We start from the raw sequence: 18,209 nt of genomic DNA, 5'->3' as shown, positions 1-18,209 counted from the left end.
TGATGTACGTCACCGGAGTGACACAAAACTCCCACAATGCAAAGTCACGTAGACCTCAGCTAAACAACAACAAGCGGCATCTGAGCCTGAATGGTTTTAAATAGCCGGTCCGGATCGTCTGCTCGCCGGGCTGTCCCCGCTGTTTCTGTCCGGAGGTGGTCTGCCGGAGCTGGCTCGTTTTAGGTATGCTGTCCCGACAAATATGACCGGATTAGCCCTTAGCTAAGTAAGCTAACGGTAGTTATCATTACCTGCTTCTAATTTATCGCAAATGAGCGTCTTTGAAGACATTTAGCTACAAATGAATCTCTAAAACATGTTAGATTCTCGTAACTGGTTAATAATGAGCTGTGCTGTTACCCTGAGGTAATCAGTGCTTTTGAAACTAGCACTGATTTGGTGTAGTTGAGGCTAAATGTTCTGGTTATTTAAAGTTGAGTAATTTTTTTTTTTTTTTTTTTTAAGCAAAATCAACATGCAAACAAAATGCACCATATATTATACATTCAGAAAATATAAACTTCTTACCAATTAGCAACCTTTGTACAAAGAAAAAAAAGATATAAAGACGGGGTCATAAAAGTTAACAGAGTGTTAACTCACTATAATCGATTGTTTTGCAGTGCACGGTTAGCAGGTGTGCACTAAAACTGCTGCTTTTAAATAGCCTGCTACAACATCAAGATAGCGATTTAACAATGTTAAAAAAAAATAAACTTCTTGCTTTTATAGTTTTGAAACTTAAATCAGAAAAACACTCAGTCTTTACTCTAATTTTCTGACTGCGTCCAACCAAAATGTGACCACAAAACAACGAAAGAAAAAACGGGCACAATATAATTCCCAAGCCATCATGGTCCTCCTGCTCGACCATCGCAGATTTACCTAAAAGTTTTATGCTCCAAATTGTGGTAATATATACAGATTTCTGTGAAGTTTAAAGCTTCATTTATCAGATGCTTTTCTAGATAGTTATATTAGAAAAATGGGATTTCCAGCAAGTTTGTTCACACTTTGAAATCTCAGGCAATGTTTGAACTTGGACAGCTCAAAAACGATTAAAGATAAAAGTCTGACGTATCCTTTGGGCTTTCTTACCATGAAAATTAACCACTAATTAGGGACGGGTACTTTAAAAGTGTCAAAGCGGTCCTGTGAAGTCCCATGTTTGAGCACAAACTAATACATTCACATTGCAAAAGAGTGATCATTTCCAAACAATATAAAGTCATACTTCACAGTAATGCAAAATAAATCACGTTGAACACTTTTAACTTGAAATTCTTCATCGAAATCTCCATATTTTTACTTAACTTTCATGCTGGAATGAGTAAATATGACAAAAACAAAAATGTCAGCACATAGTGTGATACAAATAAAACACCATCCTAGAGTTTTCAGATGGTACTCTATGTGACTGCCTGTTTTTTGTTCAACTTTTGATCTTTTTGATGTATCGGTTCCAAATTATATATCTTGATTTATTTTTATGGTAGGGGCGGACGATTGTAAAATCTAAATATCTTAAAACACAAAAATTTCACAGCGTTCATTTTATATATCCAAAATTTGGTCCATAAAAACTTTTAGGCAAAGATTGTGGTTGAGAAGAAAGTGTTATCAAAATGAGATGATTTTTACATTGTTGCCCTAATCTCGATTAAACTGCTTGTTTATTTATTAACTCCCCTGTTTGTATTGCACAGCTGTGTCCTCCCACACTGCAGTTGAGGGTTCAGGGTCCAGGATGGATCCCGACTATGAACATCGCCTCCTACGCCAAATTAACATCGAGAATGACAACTTTGTGAGTCGTTCGCTTAGTTTCTCCTCCTTTTCCTAGTTTTCATCCTTAATAATATGATAAAGTGTCATTTTTTTTCCATCCCTTCATCTGATTTGAATTTTGCTTTATTAATTTATTCATTGTAGAGAATTATTCTTTTATCTACTTAGAAATTGTAACCACATTGGCTGTAGTATGGGAACTTAATAAAGATTTGCATCAGTGCTGAATGTGTGACATTATTAACCTCCTAGGACCTGCCGTCCACATATATGGACATCACTTCATTTTTGGTTATTTTGACCAAAATACTCAATTTTGCTCTACATGGGCCTGATATCCAATTATGAGGACATTATACTGCTACTGTTCTATCAAAATTTTAAATGAATATCCTCATTTGTGGCTCTCATTTTTCTTAAAAACAAAAATAAGGTAAAAAAAAAAAAAAATCTGGAAATTCTTTGTTTTTACATTCATCGGGCCCCAATATGCCCAAATATCCATCCATTCGCTTCCGCTTATCCTTTTCAGGGTCGCGGGGGGCGCTGGAGCCTATCCCAGCTGTCATAGGGCGAGAGACGGGGTACACCCTGGACAGGTCGCCAGTCTGTCACAGGGCCAACACACAGGGACAGACAACCATTCGCACTCACATTCACTCGCACATTCACACCTAGTGGCAATTTTGATTATCCAATTAACCTATCCCCACAAGCTGCATGTCTTTGGACGGTGGGAGGAAGCCGGAGTACCGGAGGGAACCCACGCAAACACGGGAGAACATGCAAACTCCACACAGAAAGACCCCGGCCTGATGGTGGAATTGAACTCAGGACCTTCTTGCTGTGCGGCAACAGTGCTAACCACCGTGCCACCGTGCTGCCCAAATATCAAAGAGAAATTAAAAATGCATGTTGTGGAAGATGCATTTTTAATTTCTCTTTGATATTAATTAGATTGATTGTCATTTTAACTGCCTTTTTAAAAAAAATTTTTTATTGAATTTTATTTTATTTGTTTTCTTTCACTTATTGTTGCATGTGTGTTGTTGATGCCTATGTTTGAGTAATCTCTGTAACTGTGAGACACCTGCTGCTGCCTATCTTGGCCAGGTCTCCCTTGAAAAAGAGGTTTTTAATCTCAATGGGATCTTCCTGGTTAAATAAAGGTTAATAAATAAATAAATAAATATTGCATGTTGTGGAAGAGGCAGCACGGTGGCACGGTGGTTAGCACTGTTGCTGCACAGCAAGAAGGTCCTGAGTTCAATTCCACCATCAAATCAAATCAAATCACTTTTATTGTCACGTCACATGTGCAGGTACACTGGTACAGTACATGCGAGTGAAATTCTTGTGTGCGAGCTTCACAAGCAACAGAGTTGTGCAAAAATACAATAACGTAAAACAAGCAAAATATAAAAATGGCTGATCTAAAAAGTAATAAATATATGTACAATATATAAAGGTATATACATTACTGAATGTGTATACTAAATATGTTTTTCTACGTGTGTGTGTGTGTGTGTGAGTGTGTATATAGTGTGTATATACATGTTTTACAAATGAAATAAAGTAAACACATTGGCTGTAGTATGGGGTCATCAGGCTGGGGTCTTTTCTGTGTGGAGTCTGCATGTTCTCCCCGTGTTTGCGTGGGTTCCCTCCGGGTACTCCGGCTTCCTCCCACCGTCCAAAGACATGCAGCTTGTGGGGATAGGTTAATTGGATAATCGAAATTGTCACTAGGTGTGAATGTGAGTGTGAATGGTTGTCTCTCCCTGTGTGTTGGCCCTGCGACAGACTGGCGACCTGTCCAGGGTGTACCCCGCCTCTCGCCCTATGACAGCTGGGATAGGCTCCAGCGACCCTGAAAAGGATAAGCGGAAGTGAATGGATGGATGGATGGATGTTGTGGAAGAGTTCGGGTCTTAGGAGGTTAAGTTAGATATTAGATGACGTAATCACTAACCAAACCTCTATGTGTTCATAAACTAACTTACTTAATGATAAATGTTTGTGTTGCAGAAACTGCAGAACAGTCGGACAGCCGCCGGCTCCCCATTGTCCTCGCCCACTAAGCTGGGAGACCGATTCATACCGACCAGAGCGGGAGCAAACTGGAATATCAACTTTCACAGGATCAACGTGAGACTGTGTTTTAAGTGCAGGTTTTTGGAGGAGCTTTGTAGGAGAGCTGTGTGGACACACCCAGTGGTTCATGTTTTAATTTTGACGTTGTGGAAAAACACTGAGCACATCCAGATTGTGTTTTTTTTTGTTTTGTCACTTTCACGAATTTTTGAAAAACTTAAAGAACATCACACAGAGCACTTCTGTGATTTATTTAAACAGTGAAAATAGCCGACAGTCGGAAAACTGTCTCAATTTCCACAGAGTTGGAAAGAATTATGACCTAACTGGGATTCCAGTGTTTTGTGAAAATATGAATTTCTGCTGATGAGTTTGCTCCTCTCTGGGCTTTGACAGCAACTTCATGAATTAGTGGAAATTTAATGGCCGTGGAAGTCGGCTGGTTCGGGTTATGGAGGGAAAACTCAGATTTCCTATTTCCTATTTTCTAAAGTTGTGATGTTTGTTTTCCAAATGTATAAAATGGTCAAAATGAATTGAATGATGATTGCTTGGTTTGCTGTATAAAATAATTTACAGTGTAAATGTTATGAATTGATCAATAACCTTCATGATTTATGCGCAGGAAAATGAGAAGTCACCGACTGTGAACAAAAAAACAAAGGATGCCTCTTCTGATAATATCAAAGGTGAATATGTTTTGAAATTGTCAAAGTTTTGCTGTTTCCTTGTTATTCTTTTATATCTGCACATGAATCAAATATCACTGCTGTCGTCTCTGTAGCAGACGGGCTGGCCTACTCTGCTTTGCTGAAGAATGAGCTGTTGGGAGCAGGAATAGAAAAGATCCAAGATCCCCAGACGGAGGACAGACGTCTGCAATCGTCCCCGCCCGAGAAGAGGAGTCTCTTCTCTGTATGGAAGTCTCAGATTCTCTCGGTCATCTTGCACTGTTAGCGCAGCATGTTTGTGTGCTCTAATCAGACCTCTGTTAGCTCTAATGACGCATGTTTGCTTTTCAGTACTCACTCAACACCAAAAGCTTGTCATCAGAAGACGGCACCAACATCTCTCCCTACTCGTTATCACCCGTCAGCAATAAAAGGTAAGAGCGCTGTTTGAGATCATCCCTACACTTTGGAGTCACGTTATATCTGAACTTCCTGTTGCAGTCAGAAGTTGTTGCGTTCACCAAGGAAGGCAACTCGCAAGATCTCCAAGATTCCCTTTAAAGTCCTGGACGCTCCAGAGCTGCAGGATGACTTTTATCTTAACCTGGTGGACTGGTCGGCTCTCAATATGCTCAGTGTGGGGCTGGGCACGTGTGTTTACCTGTGGAGCGCATGCACCAGCCAGGTACCGATACTGGAGCGTATATTTCTGTTTGTTGTTGCTGTTTATATCGTTGCTGTGCTGTGCCACAGTGACTCACCAGCTAAGTTTCCTCAGGTGACCAGGCTGTGCGATTTGTCAGTAGAGGGCGACTCTGTCACATCAGTCGGATGGTCTGAAAGGGTAAGTACACGTAGCAGACTACTGTCAAAAAAACCTGTTAGTTGTTTTTTGTTATTAAGAAGATGCTTTGCTCTTTGTTTTAGGGTAACCTTGTAGCTGTGGGAACTCACAAAGGCTATGTTCAGATCTGGGATGCTGCTGCTGGCAAAAAGCTTTTTGCCTTGGAGGGCCACACAGCCAGAGTTGGTGAGTTAGCGTGATCGTGGCTTCAGAAATGATCCTAAAGGAATACTTGAAAAATCAGCCTGGATAAAGTTGAGACATCTTGGAGGTCATTAAAGCGGAGCACTGTGTCCAAGCTGAGGCTTAAGTTAAAGTTACTCTGATTACAGGAGCTCTGGCTTGGAACGCAGACCAGTTGTCTTCGGGAAGCCGAGATCGTATGATCCTCCAACGAGACGTGCGGATGCCTCCGCTCCAGTCAGAGAGGCGCCTGCAGGGACACAGACAGGAAGTGTGCGGTTTGAAGTGGAGCACTGACCACCAGCTGCTCGCCTCTGGCGGCAATGACAACAAGGTAGAGGTTTTTTAATTTTTTGTAATATTTAATCAAGCACACCGACTGTATGGATTTGCTTTGCTCACTGATGATGAGTGTGCGGTTTGTGGTCTTAGCTGTTGGTGTGGAACCACTCGTCGCTCAGTCCCGTGCAGACGTACACCGATCACCTGGCTGCAGTTAAAGCCATCGCCTGGTCCCCCCATCAGCACGGCCTGCTTGCCTCGGGCGGCGGCACCGCCGACCGCTGCATTCGATTTTGGAATACCCTGACATCGCAGCCGCTGCAGTGTATGGACACCGGCTCTCAGGTCTGCAACCTGGCCTGGTCCAAACATGCTAATGAGCTGGTAAGAGACCCCACATCCACAGTGGATTTGCTGTCCGTGGATTTATTACCATTTGTAATTGTAAAGACACTGATTAAAATTGTAGGTCAGCAGCGATACGTTAAGAGCTCTTTTTGAAGTTGATTGAATACATGTATACATGTACAGAGCTGTTCTGATTGGCCAGCTCCAGGGGCTTCTGCATGGATCGACCTCAGCTCTATGATCATGAGTGAGAGAGATTAAAACTCAAAACTCTGTTTCGTTGCATGCAGAATTAGCGTAAACCTACGAGTGCAGAATGAATCCCGTTTTGTGTGTTTTATTGAAAATGACCAACTTCAGAATTAAGAATAGCTGTAAAATTACTGATTTGTTGTTGCTGGGCCCAAGACTGGCAAGTAGGTGAGTCTTACTGTCATATAAGGTAACTGTCATGTTTGATTTAATGTGAACTTTAAATACACAAATAAAGAGATTAATCATTTTGTATTAGTGATGAGCAGGATGACAGATTCTGTCAGGCAGGAGTCTCATACCTTATTCTTCATCAGTCATACTCTTTATAAAGGACGTGATTTATATCTTTAGTGATTTTTTTTATTTATTTATTTTTCCCCCCCCTACCCCACTCGATCACTGACTCTTCAGATATCTTCTGGGGGGAAGATGGATGGAGCATGCTAATCATCTTTCCAGCCCTCTTAATGACATTTTGAATTTGTGATCCGAGTTTGACACAAAGGTTCTCCGTTATGGAGAATGGGTTCAACAGTTACCCCATAAAACGGTAACATAATGGTTTGGACATGTGCAGAGGGAAGGATAGTGGAAGACTACAGAGAAGGTTCGTGGATGCAGTGAAGGAGGAAATGCAGAGGGTTGGTGCGACAGAGGAGGATGCTGGGGATAGGCTGAGATGGAGGCAGATGATCTGCTGTGGCGACCCCGAGAGAAAGAAGAGGTTTTCAAAGATTAATCTCTCTGTTAGTTCAGCTATATCGCCTTTACATACTGTGATGGCCAAACCCATGACTGCATTATAAAAGTCGGTAACTCTTATGTATTCTTTATTTCTTTATTCAAAATAACACACTTTAGTTTGCAGTAAGTTTATTGTTTGGTTTGGATACATTTGTTTGTAAGCGCACACATTTAGTTTACTTATGTATTTATACCAATTCACTCTGATTCTTGGTTTGATTTTTGTATAATCTTTGTCTGGCCACTCCCAGAGATCGTGGCAGGTAAGAAACAGGTAAAGGAAACAAAAGCAGTGAAATGCATAGAGGGGATGATTGGACCGCACCACCACTTCCTGCTGAAGGGGGAGAATGTGTGTTTTCTGTAATTAAATGTTTGAGTTTAGGGTTTAGTTGTTTTGATTTTCTTCTTTGGTGTTTAGTTTATTAACAAACTAGACTGTGCTGCATCGTCTTTGTGGTTTATGACTGTGTTTTGTTTACTTACTCCTGTTGTGTCATAGTGATCTGATCAGCTGTTATGTGTGTCATTTCCTGTTTAGGTCTGTTATGTTTGTTTGGTTTGTTGAGGTCACAGTTCACCGTTTCTTTGAACTCTTTCATGAGCTCAACATTTACTGTTTGTAAATAGAATTTTTTGGGTTAAATAAATGAAAACCCATTTTCTGATCATTCCTGTGACTCCTGCTTTTTCAGCTCGGTCCATCACACATACACAAACGAGTTCACTGTTAAAAGCAACAAAAAGCAAACAAATGCTTTTCTTTTTCAGGTAAGCACCCACGGATACTCTCAGAATCAAATCTTGGTGTGGAAATATCCAGCTCTCACTCAGGTGGCCAAGCTTACAGGACACTCCTACCGAGTGCTCTACCTGGTCAGTCTGGTTTGTTTGTTTTTTTCTCCATTGATAATATAAATAAGAACATTATTAAGATAAAATTCTAATGACTTGTTGTACTCTTTAGGCCATGTCTCCAGACGGTGAGGCGATTGTGACGGGAGCTGGAGACGAGACGTTACGCTTCTGGAACGTTTTCAATAAAACGCGCTCGACAAAGGTGAGAACGCATTAACAACAACCCCCCCCGCCCATTTTAATACCTGCTGAAAACATTAACCAAGTTTCTTCATTTTTTTGTTTCAGGAATCTGTATCAGTTTTAAATCTCTTTAAGAAGATACGGTGACTTCAAGCACCTTTTTAAAAAGAAATAAAATCCTGCCATCATCGGCGGATAGCTCATCCGCCTGGTGCTAAAGACATACAGTACAATCAGAGGCTTATTGTGAGTGTTCTTTTCACAAAGGGAATGACGGCAACACCTAGCTTTATTTTTTTAAATTGTGTGAAAAATTCTTTTGCACCTGCTGTGAATGTATTATTTTTATTATATGCTTAAAAAATGTAAAAGTGGGTGTTTTTTGTTTTATTTAAACTTTTGTCAGTATACAAAACTAGAAATCACAAGCCTTAAGAATATTGATATCATCTGAAATGTGTTTTGTTTACCTCATCTTTAATTTATTTAACATACTTATTATACAACAGACATTCAGAGACTTATTTTTACACCATTTCTCATAGGATGGAAGTTTGGAGTGATTTAATGACATGTTATACTATGAGTAAATTTAAAAAAAACAAACAAACAAAAAAACCAAGCACCATGATTATTGTGACCTTTGGACTGTGGTTGAGAGGAGGTGACTGAATACAAAAAGTCTAATGCTGTGCATTTAGACGTCTGCTGAATTGCTGATTATTTGCAGTAAAACAAATAAAAGAGCCACTTTCTGACTTTGTGTATATTTATTTATTTCACAACTTGTACAGCATGGATGGAAAACCCGCTAATGCATTCAGAATTGTTATAATTTCTTTGCGGCATAAATTGAACAAGCTACTGGAAACATTCCTCAGAGATTCTGGTAAACTTGTTGCAGTGTTTAAGAAAAAACAGTTTTAGATCATTCGAGTTTTGTGATGTGGCACGTTATCCTCCCCAGAAGCAACCATCAGAAGATGAGTACACTGTGGTCATAAGGGAATATGGTCAGCAGCAGAACTCAGGTAGGCTGTCGCATTTAAGTGATGCTCAGCTGATACTTCTGGATCCGGTGTGCCGAGATGATATTCCTCACACCATCACACCATCATCAACCAGCCTGAACCACTCGCGCAGGGCAGGGTGATGCCATGCTTTCATGTTGTTTGCATCAAACTGGCTTTACCGTGTGAATGTGAAAGCAAAAATTAAGCCTGATCAGACCGGACAAAGTTTTACCAAGCTTTTGTTGTTCACGTTTGATGAGCCAGTATGAATTAAAGCCTCAATTTCTTGTTCCTGGCTGATGGGCACATAGTATGGTCTTCTGCTGCTGTAGCTCATCTGCATTCAAAGGTGCTCTTCTGCATCCCTTGGGTGAAACGAGTTGTATTCCCTTGACCTCTAACATCAACACGGCAAATTCAAAGTCACTTAAATCGCCTTTCATCTCCATTCTGATGCTTGGTTTGAACTTCAGCAGGTTGTCATGAGCATGTATATATGCCAAATATCCCTGATTAGATGCCATGTGATTAGCACATTAGATTCTTGGGTTAAACAGTGCAATAAATAACATGACAAACAACATCTTTTAAATCATCTCCACATTTAAAAATAAAAAAATGAATATTGGCTTCTGGATCATTACATGATTTTCATCATGTGAGATATTTGTGTAAAATCAAAGCTAAGGCACAGTCTGTGCTGATGACAGCAAATGGCTGTAGTTGTGATTGCTCTCCAAGCCAGCAGGTGGCGGTACTTCTCCTTTTCCTCTTCCTCTGTGGTCGTTAATCGGAAATGCTGTTGACAGGCGGGAACTTGAAAGTTTGAGTAGGTTTAGGTTAAAAAATATTCCCGTGTGAGCACCGTAACCTGTTTTTATTGAATTAAAGAGGCATCTTTCGTGGGAGCACGGTAAGTTGGAGGGACATCTGTGAATTACGTGCACTCATTAAGCTAACTACGCTGGCTGATGATAATAGTCTCCTGTTGTTGTTTCTCGCTTTAGCTGTAGCTCGTTACCAGCTGTTATTTGTCAGGATGGCAGACAGAAATCTTGTTCAGGACTTGAAACGCTGGGCGACAGAGGAGTTTGGGCTGTCCCCGGACAGACTGCCTAATGACAGCTATTTTAAAACGTAGGTATCTACACTTATGTTACCTGTCATCAATGTTATTACCTAACTTTTTAGCCTTGAACTAATGTTGATTGTTTTCCAGACTCTGTGTTGGGACGGGGAAGTCGATATGGAAATATGTCATCCAGCATGTTTTCCAGCAAAGGTGAGACTTTGTTCTCGCTTGCTTTTTGTTTTTGTTTTTAAACCTTTTGATCACTAAATTATAACTAGAACACGGCTCATTTCCTGTCCTCAAACATTTACTCAGGACTCTGGTTCATTACAAAAGAAAAAACATTTGCATGAATGGCCTGTTTTCTAAAATAAACTGCAATCTCTGACTGATTTCTGTCTTTTTAGGAATGTGAGGATCATGCGTGGCAATCTTCAGTGGTATCCTTTTTGGTCTTGACTTGATCTGCAAAGCTTCCAGCTTCTTTCCAACAGACTTTCTTTGTTTTGTTTTCTTTGCCTTTCTTTGTTATTTATTTGCTCTGTTATCCTTGACATTGTTATTAGGTATAAATCGCTTCAAGACAAAGAGGTAGGCTGCAACTTATTTCTTTTCCCCAGCAGTTGTAATTTAGTTTAATTGTTAGTGATTGCACTTCACAAAGGGGAGTTTCTGTAAAAGCTATGTTTGTGTTTACTGGTGTGCGGTCTTGTCAGGCTGAGGGCCAGAGTGAGGCTGCAAAGCGTAAAGATCTCCAGAAGAAGATAGAGCAGCTGAAAGAAGAGATTAGTCACCTGGACTCTCAGATGAGCGTTACAGAGGAGCAGATGGCCACACAAGGTTAGTCCAACATATGTACTGTGGGCTGGACTTCCAGCCATCCCTCCATAATTTTCCTCCAGTCAGGGTTGTGAGGGGACTGGAGCCTATCCTGCTGAGTGACACGCAGTGCACATTAGACACTAACACAAAGACCGTGCATGTCTTTGGACTTGGCAGGACTCATTTGGGAATAACTGTGTTAACACAGTTTTGTTTTAAAACACCTATGAATTTGATGTGTTGTCACTACTTTGATTAGAGGCAAACATGTCTGATGTTGTGTATATGGTTTCTTTAAAAATGTACTGAGTTGCACCTTGTGATTGTTTTCTTATATAAAGATAAAATAATTAAAGTTAAAATGAGAGAAGTTCTGAAAAAATATCTTTTTCACACATTTCACATGGTGACAAGTTCAGCTCAAATATATTAGTTATACCACAAAGGGCTGAAAAGGTTTTTGTCTACTATTTTGCCATTTGCGTTTAATAGCTGCATTTTCTGCTGTGATTACACAGACAACTCTATCAGTCGAACCTGGGCCCAGGTGGAAGACGGCCAACGCAGAGAGCTGCTGCTTCAGGCTTTCAGGCAGCGCTGCATCTCAAGCCGCAAATATCTTTCTGATGATGTGCAACAGATCAGTGTGCACTGCCAGGCTCTGGAACAGATGGCCAGGTAAGGCAGAACATTTACTAATACATTTTAAGTGAAAAAGAGACGCAATACCTTTTACACATTTTTCTTTTTGTGTGTGTGTTTATTGCAGAAAAGCAGAAATTGAAGTGCTGTTTGATAAATCTTCTTGCAACAGAGACAATGACAACCTCAATGTCAAAGTGGCAACAGAGGCACAAGTTCTGGTAAAACATGCCCGAATCTGTGTTTTACTTAAGTTTAAAATTTAGAATGTTTATCAGACAGAAATAGCAAATACAGCCGCTTTGGAGGCTCTGTGTATAGCCGCTCTGTGTGTTTTCTATCCATCAGACAGACATTCAGACTTGGGGCCAATTTATAGTTACCAGTTAACCCAACATTACTTCACCTAACCTTACCTAATGTATGCTGGGAGAAATTTTAACATTCGCACAAATCTGGAATTAGTTGCTTACCGAGGCAACTGTAGCATATCAGCTGCTGACTTCATGAAATCATTCATTACCTTTGTTTTCTTTCTTTAGCGTGATGTGAGAGAGCTGTGTGACGACAGGGTCCACTTCTATCAGTCTTTACAAGAGTGTGAATCGAAAACACAGCACTCTGCAGCCACACAGTAAGGACCACAGACTGTACTCGACTTAAGTTATTCAGCTTTTAAAATGTATTTATTTTTGTGTTTGTTTGTTTTCCCTGTAGTATGACCCGTGAGCAGAGGACTGCTGTATTCCAGTACTGGCTGAGTGCTGTTGAGGTTGGTGTGTTTGTGTCTGATTTTACAAAATATTTTTGTATTTGTGTTAACATTGTCTTTAATTTTGACTTTGCATTAATATGCTGTTGCTTGTTGTGTCACCAGAACATGTTGGGTGCTTACCCTCCAAACCATGTTCTATCAGTGCTGCTGTATTTGGCTTCAAGAGAGCAGAAGGTATTGGAGGAGAAACTGTCGTCTCTGGACGTGACACGGGATGTAACAGCTCTGCAGTAAGGCAGTGATTGGGATCTTTCATTTCACGTCATGCTTCAAGATTTCCGATTTTCAGTGTAATGCATTTTTAAAATTTATTTGTTTTTTGGCATGCAGGTTCCGCTATGAAAGCGACCACCTTCTGGATATGTCAGCAGAAGAGGAAAATGAGTTACCACCAGTTAAAACCCTCTTAGAGGTGCGGTCACATTGCAGTATACCAACAGAAACGCAGATGAAACCATGTTCACACCCCCTGTTAACAGTTTACATATCAGGACATAATAAAAATAATCTGGTCCCTACCTGGTCTTAAAATGAGGTAAATACAAACGGAGACGAACAAGAGCACATGGCATATTAAACCATATCATTGTTGATTTAACAAAAACGAATCCAAAATGCAGAAACACTGTCAAAGGTTAAACACACCATATGATTCAATAGCTTGTAGAACTAAGCTTGTAGATACCAAGGGTATCATGAATAATCTTTCTCACTGTAGGATAATTGACTTTAAATTGTTTGGGAAGGGACTTATAAACCCTCATGGGTAGCAACAGTGGTGGCACATATTTGAACCGCAAAGTGCCAAAAGTTCTGCTTCTATAGTGGTGCTCACATTTGCTGATGATCAGTTAATGAAATATGCAGAAGCAGTAAGGGTGGACTTATTTTTCACACATTATGTCCTGATACATAAAATCGTGATCAAACCATGATCATCTCTTTCTTTTTCCTGGAATCTGCGATTGGTAACTTTTTATGCATGGACCCGCATGTGATTGTTGCTGCAGGCTGCGTGGGAAGAAGTGGAGCAGAGCTTGGTGGAACTGGCCCAGACTCGCTCCAGAGTCCAGCAGCTCAAAAACCAGCTGCAAACCCGTAAGAAGGACGCTGAGCTCGAGGTGTCCAGTATTAGAGATGAGCTCCAGGATGATTCCTTGGCACTGTAAGTTCATTCCAATTCAATCTCTGCCTTTGCCATGCATTTTGTTTTTTTTTTTTTTTGCAGTACTGCAACTTGGGAGTTGGGTTTCTGTGAGGGGGGAAAAAAAGGTCCAACAAACAGCCACTGTTATTGTTGTTTTTATCTGAACGATACAATTTTTCTGTTGTCAACTCAGTTTTAAACTTTGTATTTGCATCCTGTTTGAAAACAGCTATGTGAGTTCATTTTAATTAGTGGTAATATCTTTAGAGGCAATAATTTTGTCTTGTCTTCTACTTGTGCTTTTTATTTTCCTTGCGCTCTGAACTCTTAGATCAGCTCTTGAGGTGGAACTACAGTGTGTGATGCAGGCAGCTGCCAGGGATTATATCAGAGACCGCTGCATCCAACTTGACCAACATGCCCAAAGTCGACAGGAGGCGCTAAGAAGCCTTCGCAGCCAGTGGCAGAGCATACTGGACTTCAGACAACTAGTGGTGAGAGTTGACAGACAGTATTTTTGGATGAAATATTTTCTACATGTATTATATACTGTAGATCTTTGGTCTAGATGTCTTATGTTTGCTAGGTGTGAGAAGACTGACTTTTCGTCAGCATTTGTTACATCATAAAAATAATCATGTTCTGCTTTCTTGTCTTTACAGCTTCTCAGACAAGAGCAGATCAGAGGTCTGATTAAGGGGAACTCGACAGCAAAGACGCAGCTGATTCATCTTCACAGAGAGGTCAGGATCAATGACAGTGAAATATGTTTGATGAGAGGCTTCAGTCTGGGGTGAAAAACGAGAGTGACTAAAATTTAATTCTTATGTTTTTTTGTAGCACTCTGAGGATTTTAATCTTTGCGTTTTGTCTCAGTTAGAGGAATTCATCCAGGCAAAACTAATGCCACAATTTGAAGATGTGACCGCTGCAGCCAACAGTCTAAGGAACGCTGTGTCTAAGGAGGCCAGACAGATGGGAGCAGTTTCACTTCTTTCACTGGACCGCAGAACTATCGAAGGGTATGAGCATGTTGCTTGGTATCCCTATATTTGCCTCATTGGTGGTACATCTGTGGCCCCAGCTGCAGTGAATCAAAACAAAAACATATTTAATTGTTGTCCTTGTCCAGGGGTGACATTCACTGACCAGAAATATAATTCCATTTTGTTTTGTTTAGTATGCAACGAATTCCTGCATCATGGTTGTCCATCCATCGCTTGCAGTCCCCGACCTTCAGCAGCTTGTGTCAGAGTCTGGCATTCCCTCTGTACAAGGTGATTTTTGGCATATAGTGTGTAAAGTGTTGCAGTTTTACTGTTTTCTCTTTGATTCTGCTCACTCTCACAGTCATGTTTTGCTACGGTTGCAATCTGTTTGTAATGATATGGTGATTAATTAGCGAAAATTGCAAATCTGTGTCCCTCCCTTACCATCTAAATACCACAGAAATTCATTTAATTACTTGCATTAAGAGCCCAGCCAGAACCTCATAGGTTTAAAACAAATTCTTTCACAAATGGGGACGTAGTTACTGCAGGTCAGCAGTTTATTGCAAATCGACAGGCAGTTAGAGTCTTCTCTTACAAATGAACGCTCTGCAGACGAGCTCTTCTCTTCAGCTGACTCCGAATGATTGCATCATTCAGGCAGACTGTCTGTGTTTGTAAATTAGACTGATTATTTGCAGACAACCTTTGCAGTCGCCTTGTGATTGAAGGTGGTCGCCAGAGTTTGAGAGTGTTGCATGCTCAAACTCAGGGCGTCCAGCTGGAGTCGGTTGCTTAACGCTAAAAAAAATTAAATGCAGTCACCGGGCAACCACTTCATTCTTCCTTCCTTCCTTTGCTGAAAGGAGGTTACTATGATGATCTTACTTTAGTGTGACTGAGTCATTTGCTTCAGTAAAAGTAGATGTCAGTCAGTGGAGCATTGTTCTGAACTGGTGACATCATGATTTTTGTGTTGTATTATTTTAAAATATTCAACTTGTAATTTCAGTCACTAAAACAGTTTATTCAGTCATGCTGCCTGGGTAATGGCCTCCAAAGAAATCTTCTAAAGGGACTTTGTGACCGTCTCACTATCCTAACATCACTTGTGTTTTCCTGTGGATCTTTCTCAAATGATTTTCTACAAAATCAGTGTTTGCAGCCAACTCTTAAATGTGCCCTAAGTGATTGTAACGGACTGTCATTGATCGATGCTGAACCCCTCACAACCAGAGATGACAAAAATTGCATCTTTGAAAGCCAGTTTCACTGAGCAGAAGGAAAATAGAGTTACATATACCAAAGCTGCTGGGAGGTGTCCTTTTTCACTTTTTTATTTTTCCTCATATATTGCATACTAGTAACTTTTTTGACTTTCTCTGACTTTCACACCCAACTTCAGGCTCCGGAGGAGTTGTGTTCCCGATCTCGCTCACAACAGCTTGAGCTGCGTTTTCTCCGTCAGTTACTTCAGCTTCACTCTGCCACTCTGCAGAAGATAAAGAAGGAAGCGGATCAGCTGGAGGCATCTGATCAAAAAGGTAACCAGGAGAACTTATCAAGAGAGAAGCGTTTGCTTTAAACACAAATGAGGGCAGTGTTTGGTGTACACGTACTTAATATGTTAGGAAATTTCCACAAAAAATAAAATGCTCGGTGGATTTTTAGTAACATACTGCTGTCTGTCTGCACTCTTAGCTCTCCTGTCCAGAGTCATGGAGGAGGACCAAAAGCTTCTCAAGTCTTTGGTACCAAGAGTCAGAGGGCTCACTCACCGCTGTGCACAGGGCCTTTCTTATGGGGACCAAGTCAAAACTGCCATCTCTTATTGGTGAGACACAGTTCTTAAATCGATGACCTGTTATTATTATTATTTTAATTGCTGCTTAATCGAGATTTCTCCTTTCTAATCTGGGTGTATTTTTACAAATTGAGATCTGGGAATTACCTAGAGTGACACAGTTACCTGAACAACATCTGCAAGTGAATGGATGAGTTATCACTAAAAAAGCATGTTTTAAACACTCATTAGAACTACTTCCTGGTTTAACCTTTAGACAATACTAAGATTATTCGTGCACACTTTTGTATGTGTTTTTTCTTTCCAAATGTAAGTGATTTAGGCAGTTTTAATGATCTTTCATTGATTGTCTGACGAGGCTTTTGTTGCTGGAGTCCATTATGAAGAGATAAATGTACTTGCCATTTTTAACTGGTTACCATAATGTGATGGATAAATTACACCTGGTCAGTGATTCTGATTATTACTGACTGACTGACATCTCATTATTCCAGAGTGAATATACAGTCTTGGACTAAAACCTTTTTTTACTGGTGATCTTCTAGATTTTAGATTTTTTTGTAGAAAATGTAGAAGCTTAATCCAGGTACAGAAACTGGCTGATAGTGGTTTAATTCATCTAATTATAGTTTTGCAGCTCAATCTATTTAAAAAAAAAGAAAAGAAAAAAGACCAGCTTTCTTAATTCATTGGTAGTAAACTAAGTCTTAAACCTTACTGTTAACTTGCCTATCTACACACAGGTGATTACACCATTTGTAAATGACTTCATGGCTTGAATTTAACCCTGCCAAAACATTCATGCCAGTACATCTATCTGAGGCCAATATCTAACTGAATTTATTGGCTCTAATTATTTTCCATTCATGCCCTTGCTCAGTAGTCCAGCGTCTCATTCTCTGGTTAACTTCCCTGTTTTGTGTGTTGTAGGTGGGAAAGGCCAGCCCAGCATGTTCTTCCTGAGGTCAGTAAAGGAGGACTGACTTTTCAGCAGTGGTTACAAAGGTGGAAACTAGCAGCAAAGTCCCCATAGTTGAATACTATGATGGATTCCTTTCAGCACCTTTCAGTGGTAGAATGAACACTGTGTTGTAGATATTTAATGCACAAATGGTGTTTGTTTGTTTTTTCTCTCATTTGTCATCATTACTCCTAATGTCTTACCATGTGTAAATCAGTCACTAATAAACCCTTTTGAAGCGAAATATTTGTTCCTTTCTTCTTTGCGTCCTCATATCCATTGAAGTTGTTTAAAACTGCCTCTGGCTCCTGCGTTGGAAAACCAAGCTGAATCCATTGTGAATGCCCTCTGAATGAGCCGTAGGTGTCTATCAATAGCCCTGTATCGATCTTTCTCACAGTCGGCATTCGGTCCACCGTCGAGCTCGTATTCGTGGGCACCGTTGTGGAGTGTGCAACCATCCTTTGCATGGAGTAGCGCTGCTCCTTTGTAGCAGTGAAGGGGGAGTGGAGCAATCTGATTCTTGTGAACTCAGCTCCTCCCATCGCTGCGACTGCGCAGTTCAATTTTTCACTTTTTTTAATTTTTTTAATTTTTTTTTTCACTCCTACTCTGGCTTCCGGACGCCAAGACAGAGCGCTGCCGCCGAATTTAAAGAGACAGGCTTTAGTTTTTTTTAAATACGAAAAACGGTAACCATTGTCTCTGGGCTTATTTTCCGATACTTCTCGCCT

General features: G+C 40.4%; 2 protein-coding genes across 3 annotated transcripts; both read left to right on the top strand.

Annotated features, from left to right (window-relative positions):
• LOC116323156 (fizzy-related protein homolog) lies at nt 1–9,008 on the top strand. 2 transcript variants are annotated; one of them, XM_031743430.2, is made up of 14 exons: nt 1–183; nt 1,707–1,807; nt 3,817–3,936; nt 4,508–4,571; nt 4,670–4,797; nt 4,905–4,987; nt 5,055–5,238; nt 5,332–5,397; nt 5,481–5,583; nt 5,730–5,914; nt 6,013–6,246; nt 7,981–8,085; nt 8,177–8,269; nt 8,356–9,008. In XM_031743430.2, exons 2-14 carry the CDS (start codon nt 1,748–1,750, stop codon nt 8,395–8,397), a joined length of 1,467 nt encoding a protein of 488 aa, XP_031599290.1. In that variant the 5' UTR covers nt 1–183; nt 1,707–1,747; the 3' UTR covers nt 8,398–9,008. The 2 variants fall into 2 exon arrangements, with proteins under 2 accessions (XP_031599290.1, XP_031599289.1); XM_031743429.2 differs by having other exon boundaries at nt 4,667–4,797.
• Nucleotides 9,009–10,049: 1,041 nt separating this feature from the next.
• Nucleotides 10,050–17,735, top strand: haus5 (HAUS augmin-like complex, subunit 5). The gene is made up of 20 exons (XM_031743408.2): nt 10,050–10,176; nt 10,271–10,400; nt 10,483–10,545; nt 10,743–10,775; nt 10,902–10,926; nt 11,052–11,175; nt 11,676–11,835; nt 11,927–12,020; nt 12,342–12,433; nt 12,517–12,571; nt 12,677–12,804; nt 12,905–12,986; nt 13,585–13,739; nt 14,053–14,215; nt 14,384–14,464; nt 14,598–14,743; nt 14,902–14,998; nt 16,116–16,254; nt 16,412–16,544; nt 17,445–17,735. Exons 2-20 carry the CDS (start codon nt 10,303–10,305, stop codon nt 17,545–17,547), a joined length of 1,971 nt encoding a protein of 656 aa, XP_031599268.1. The 5' UTR covers nt 10,050–10,176; nt 10,271–10,302; the 3' UTR covers nt 17,548–17,735.
• The last annotated feature ends 474 nt before the right edge of the window (nt 17,736–18,209 follow it).

Source organism: Oreochromis aureus, linkage group 23, assembly GCF_013358895.1.
Source record: "Oreochromis aureus strain Israel breed Guangdong linkage group 23, ZZ_aureus, whole genome shotgun sequence".
Taxonomy (NCBI): domain Eukaryota; kingdom Metazoa; phylum Chordata; class Actinopteri; order Cichliformes; family Cichlidae; genus Oreochromis; species Oreochromis aureus.
The sequence above is the reverse complement of the archived record's forward strand: the minus strand, read 5'-3'. Positions and strand labels throughout refer to the sequence as shown.

Excerpts from the sequence above, each read along its gene's own strand:
- LOC116323156 (XM_031743429.2), top strand. The coding sequence starts at position 1,748 with ATGGATCCCGACTATGAACATCGCCTCCTACGCCAAATTAACATCGAG. Across the intron at positions 4,988-5,054 it reads TCACCCGTCAGCAATAAAAG|TCAGAAGTTGTTGCGTTCAC; the intron begins GTAAGAGCGCTG and ends TTCCTGTTGCAG. Across the intron at positions 5,398-5,480 it reads CAGTCGGATGGTCTGAAAGG|GGTAACCTTGTAGCTGTGGG; the intron begins GTAAGTACACGT and ends TCTTTGTTTTAG.
- haus5 (XM_031743408.2), top strand. The coding sequence starts at position 10,303 with ATGGCAGACAGAAATCTTGTTCAGGACTTGAAACGCTGGGCGACAGAG. Across the intron at positions 12,987-13,584 it reads CAGTTAAAACCCTCTTAGAG|GCTGCGTGGGAAGAAGTGGA; the intron begins GTGCGGTCACAT and ends TTGTTGCTGCAG. Across the intron at positions 14,744-14,901 it reads GACCGCAGAACTATCGAAGG|TATGCAACGAATTCCTGCAT; the intron begins GTATGAGCATGT and ends TGTTTTGTTTAG.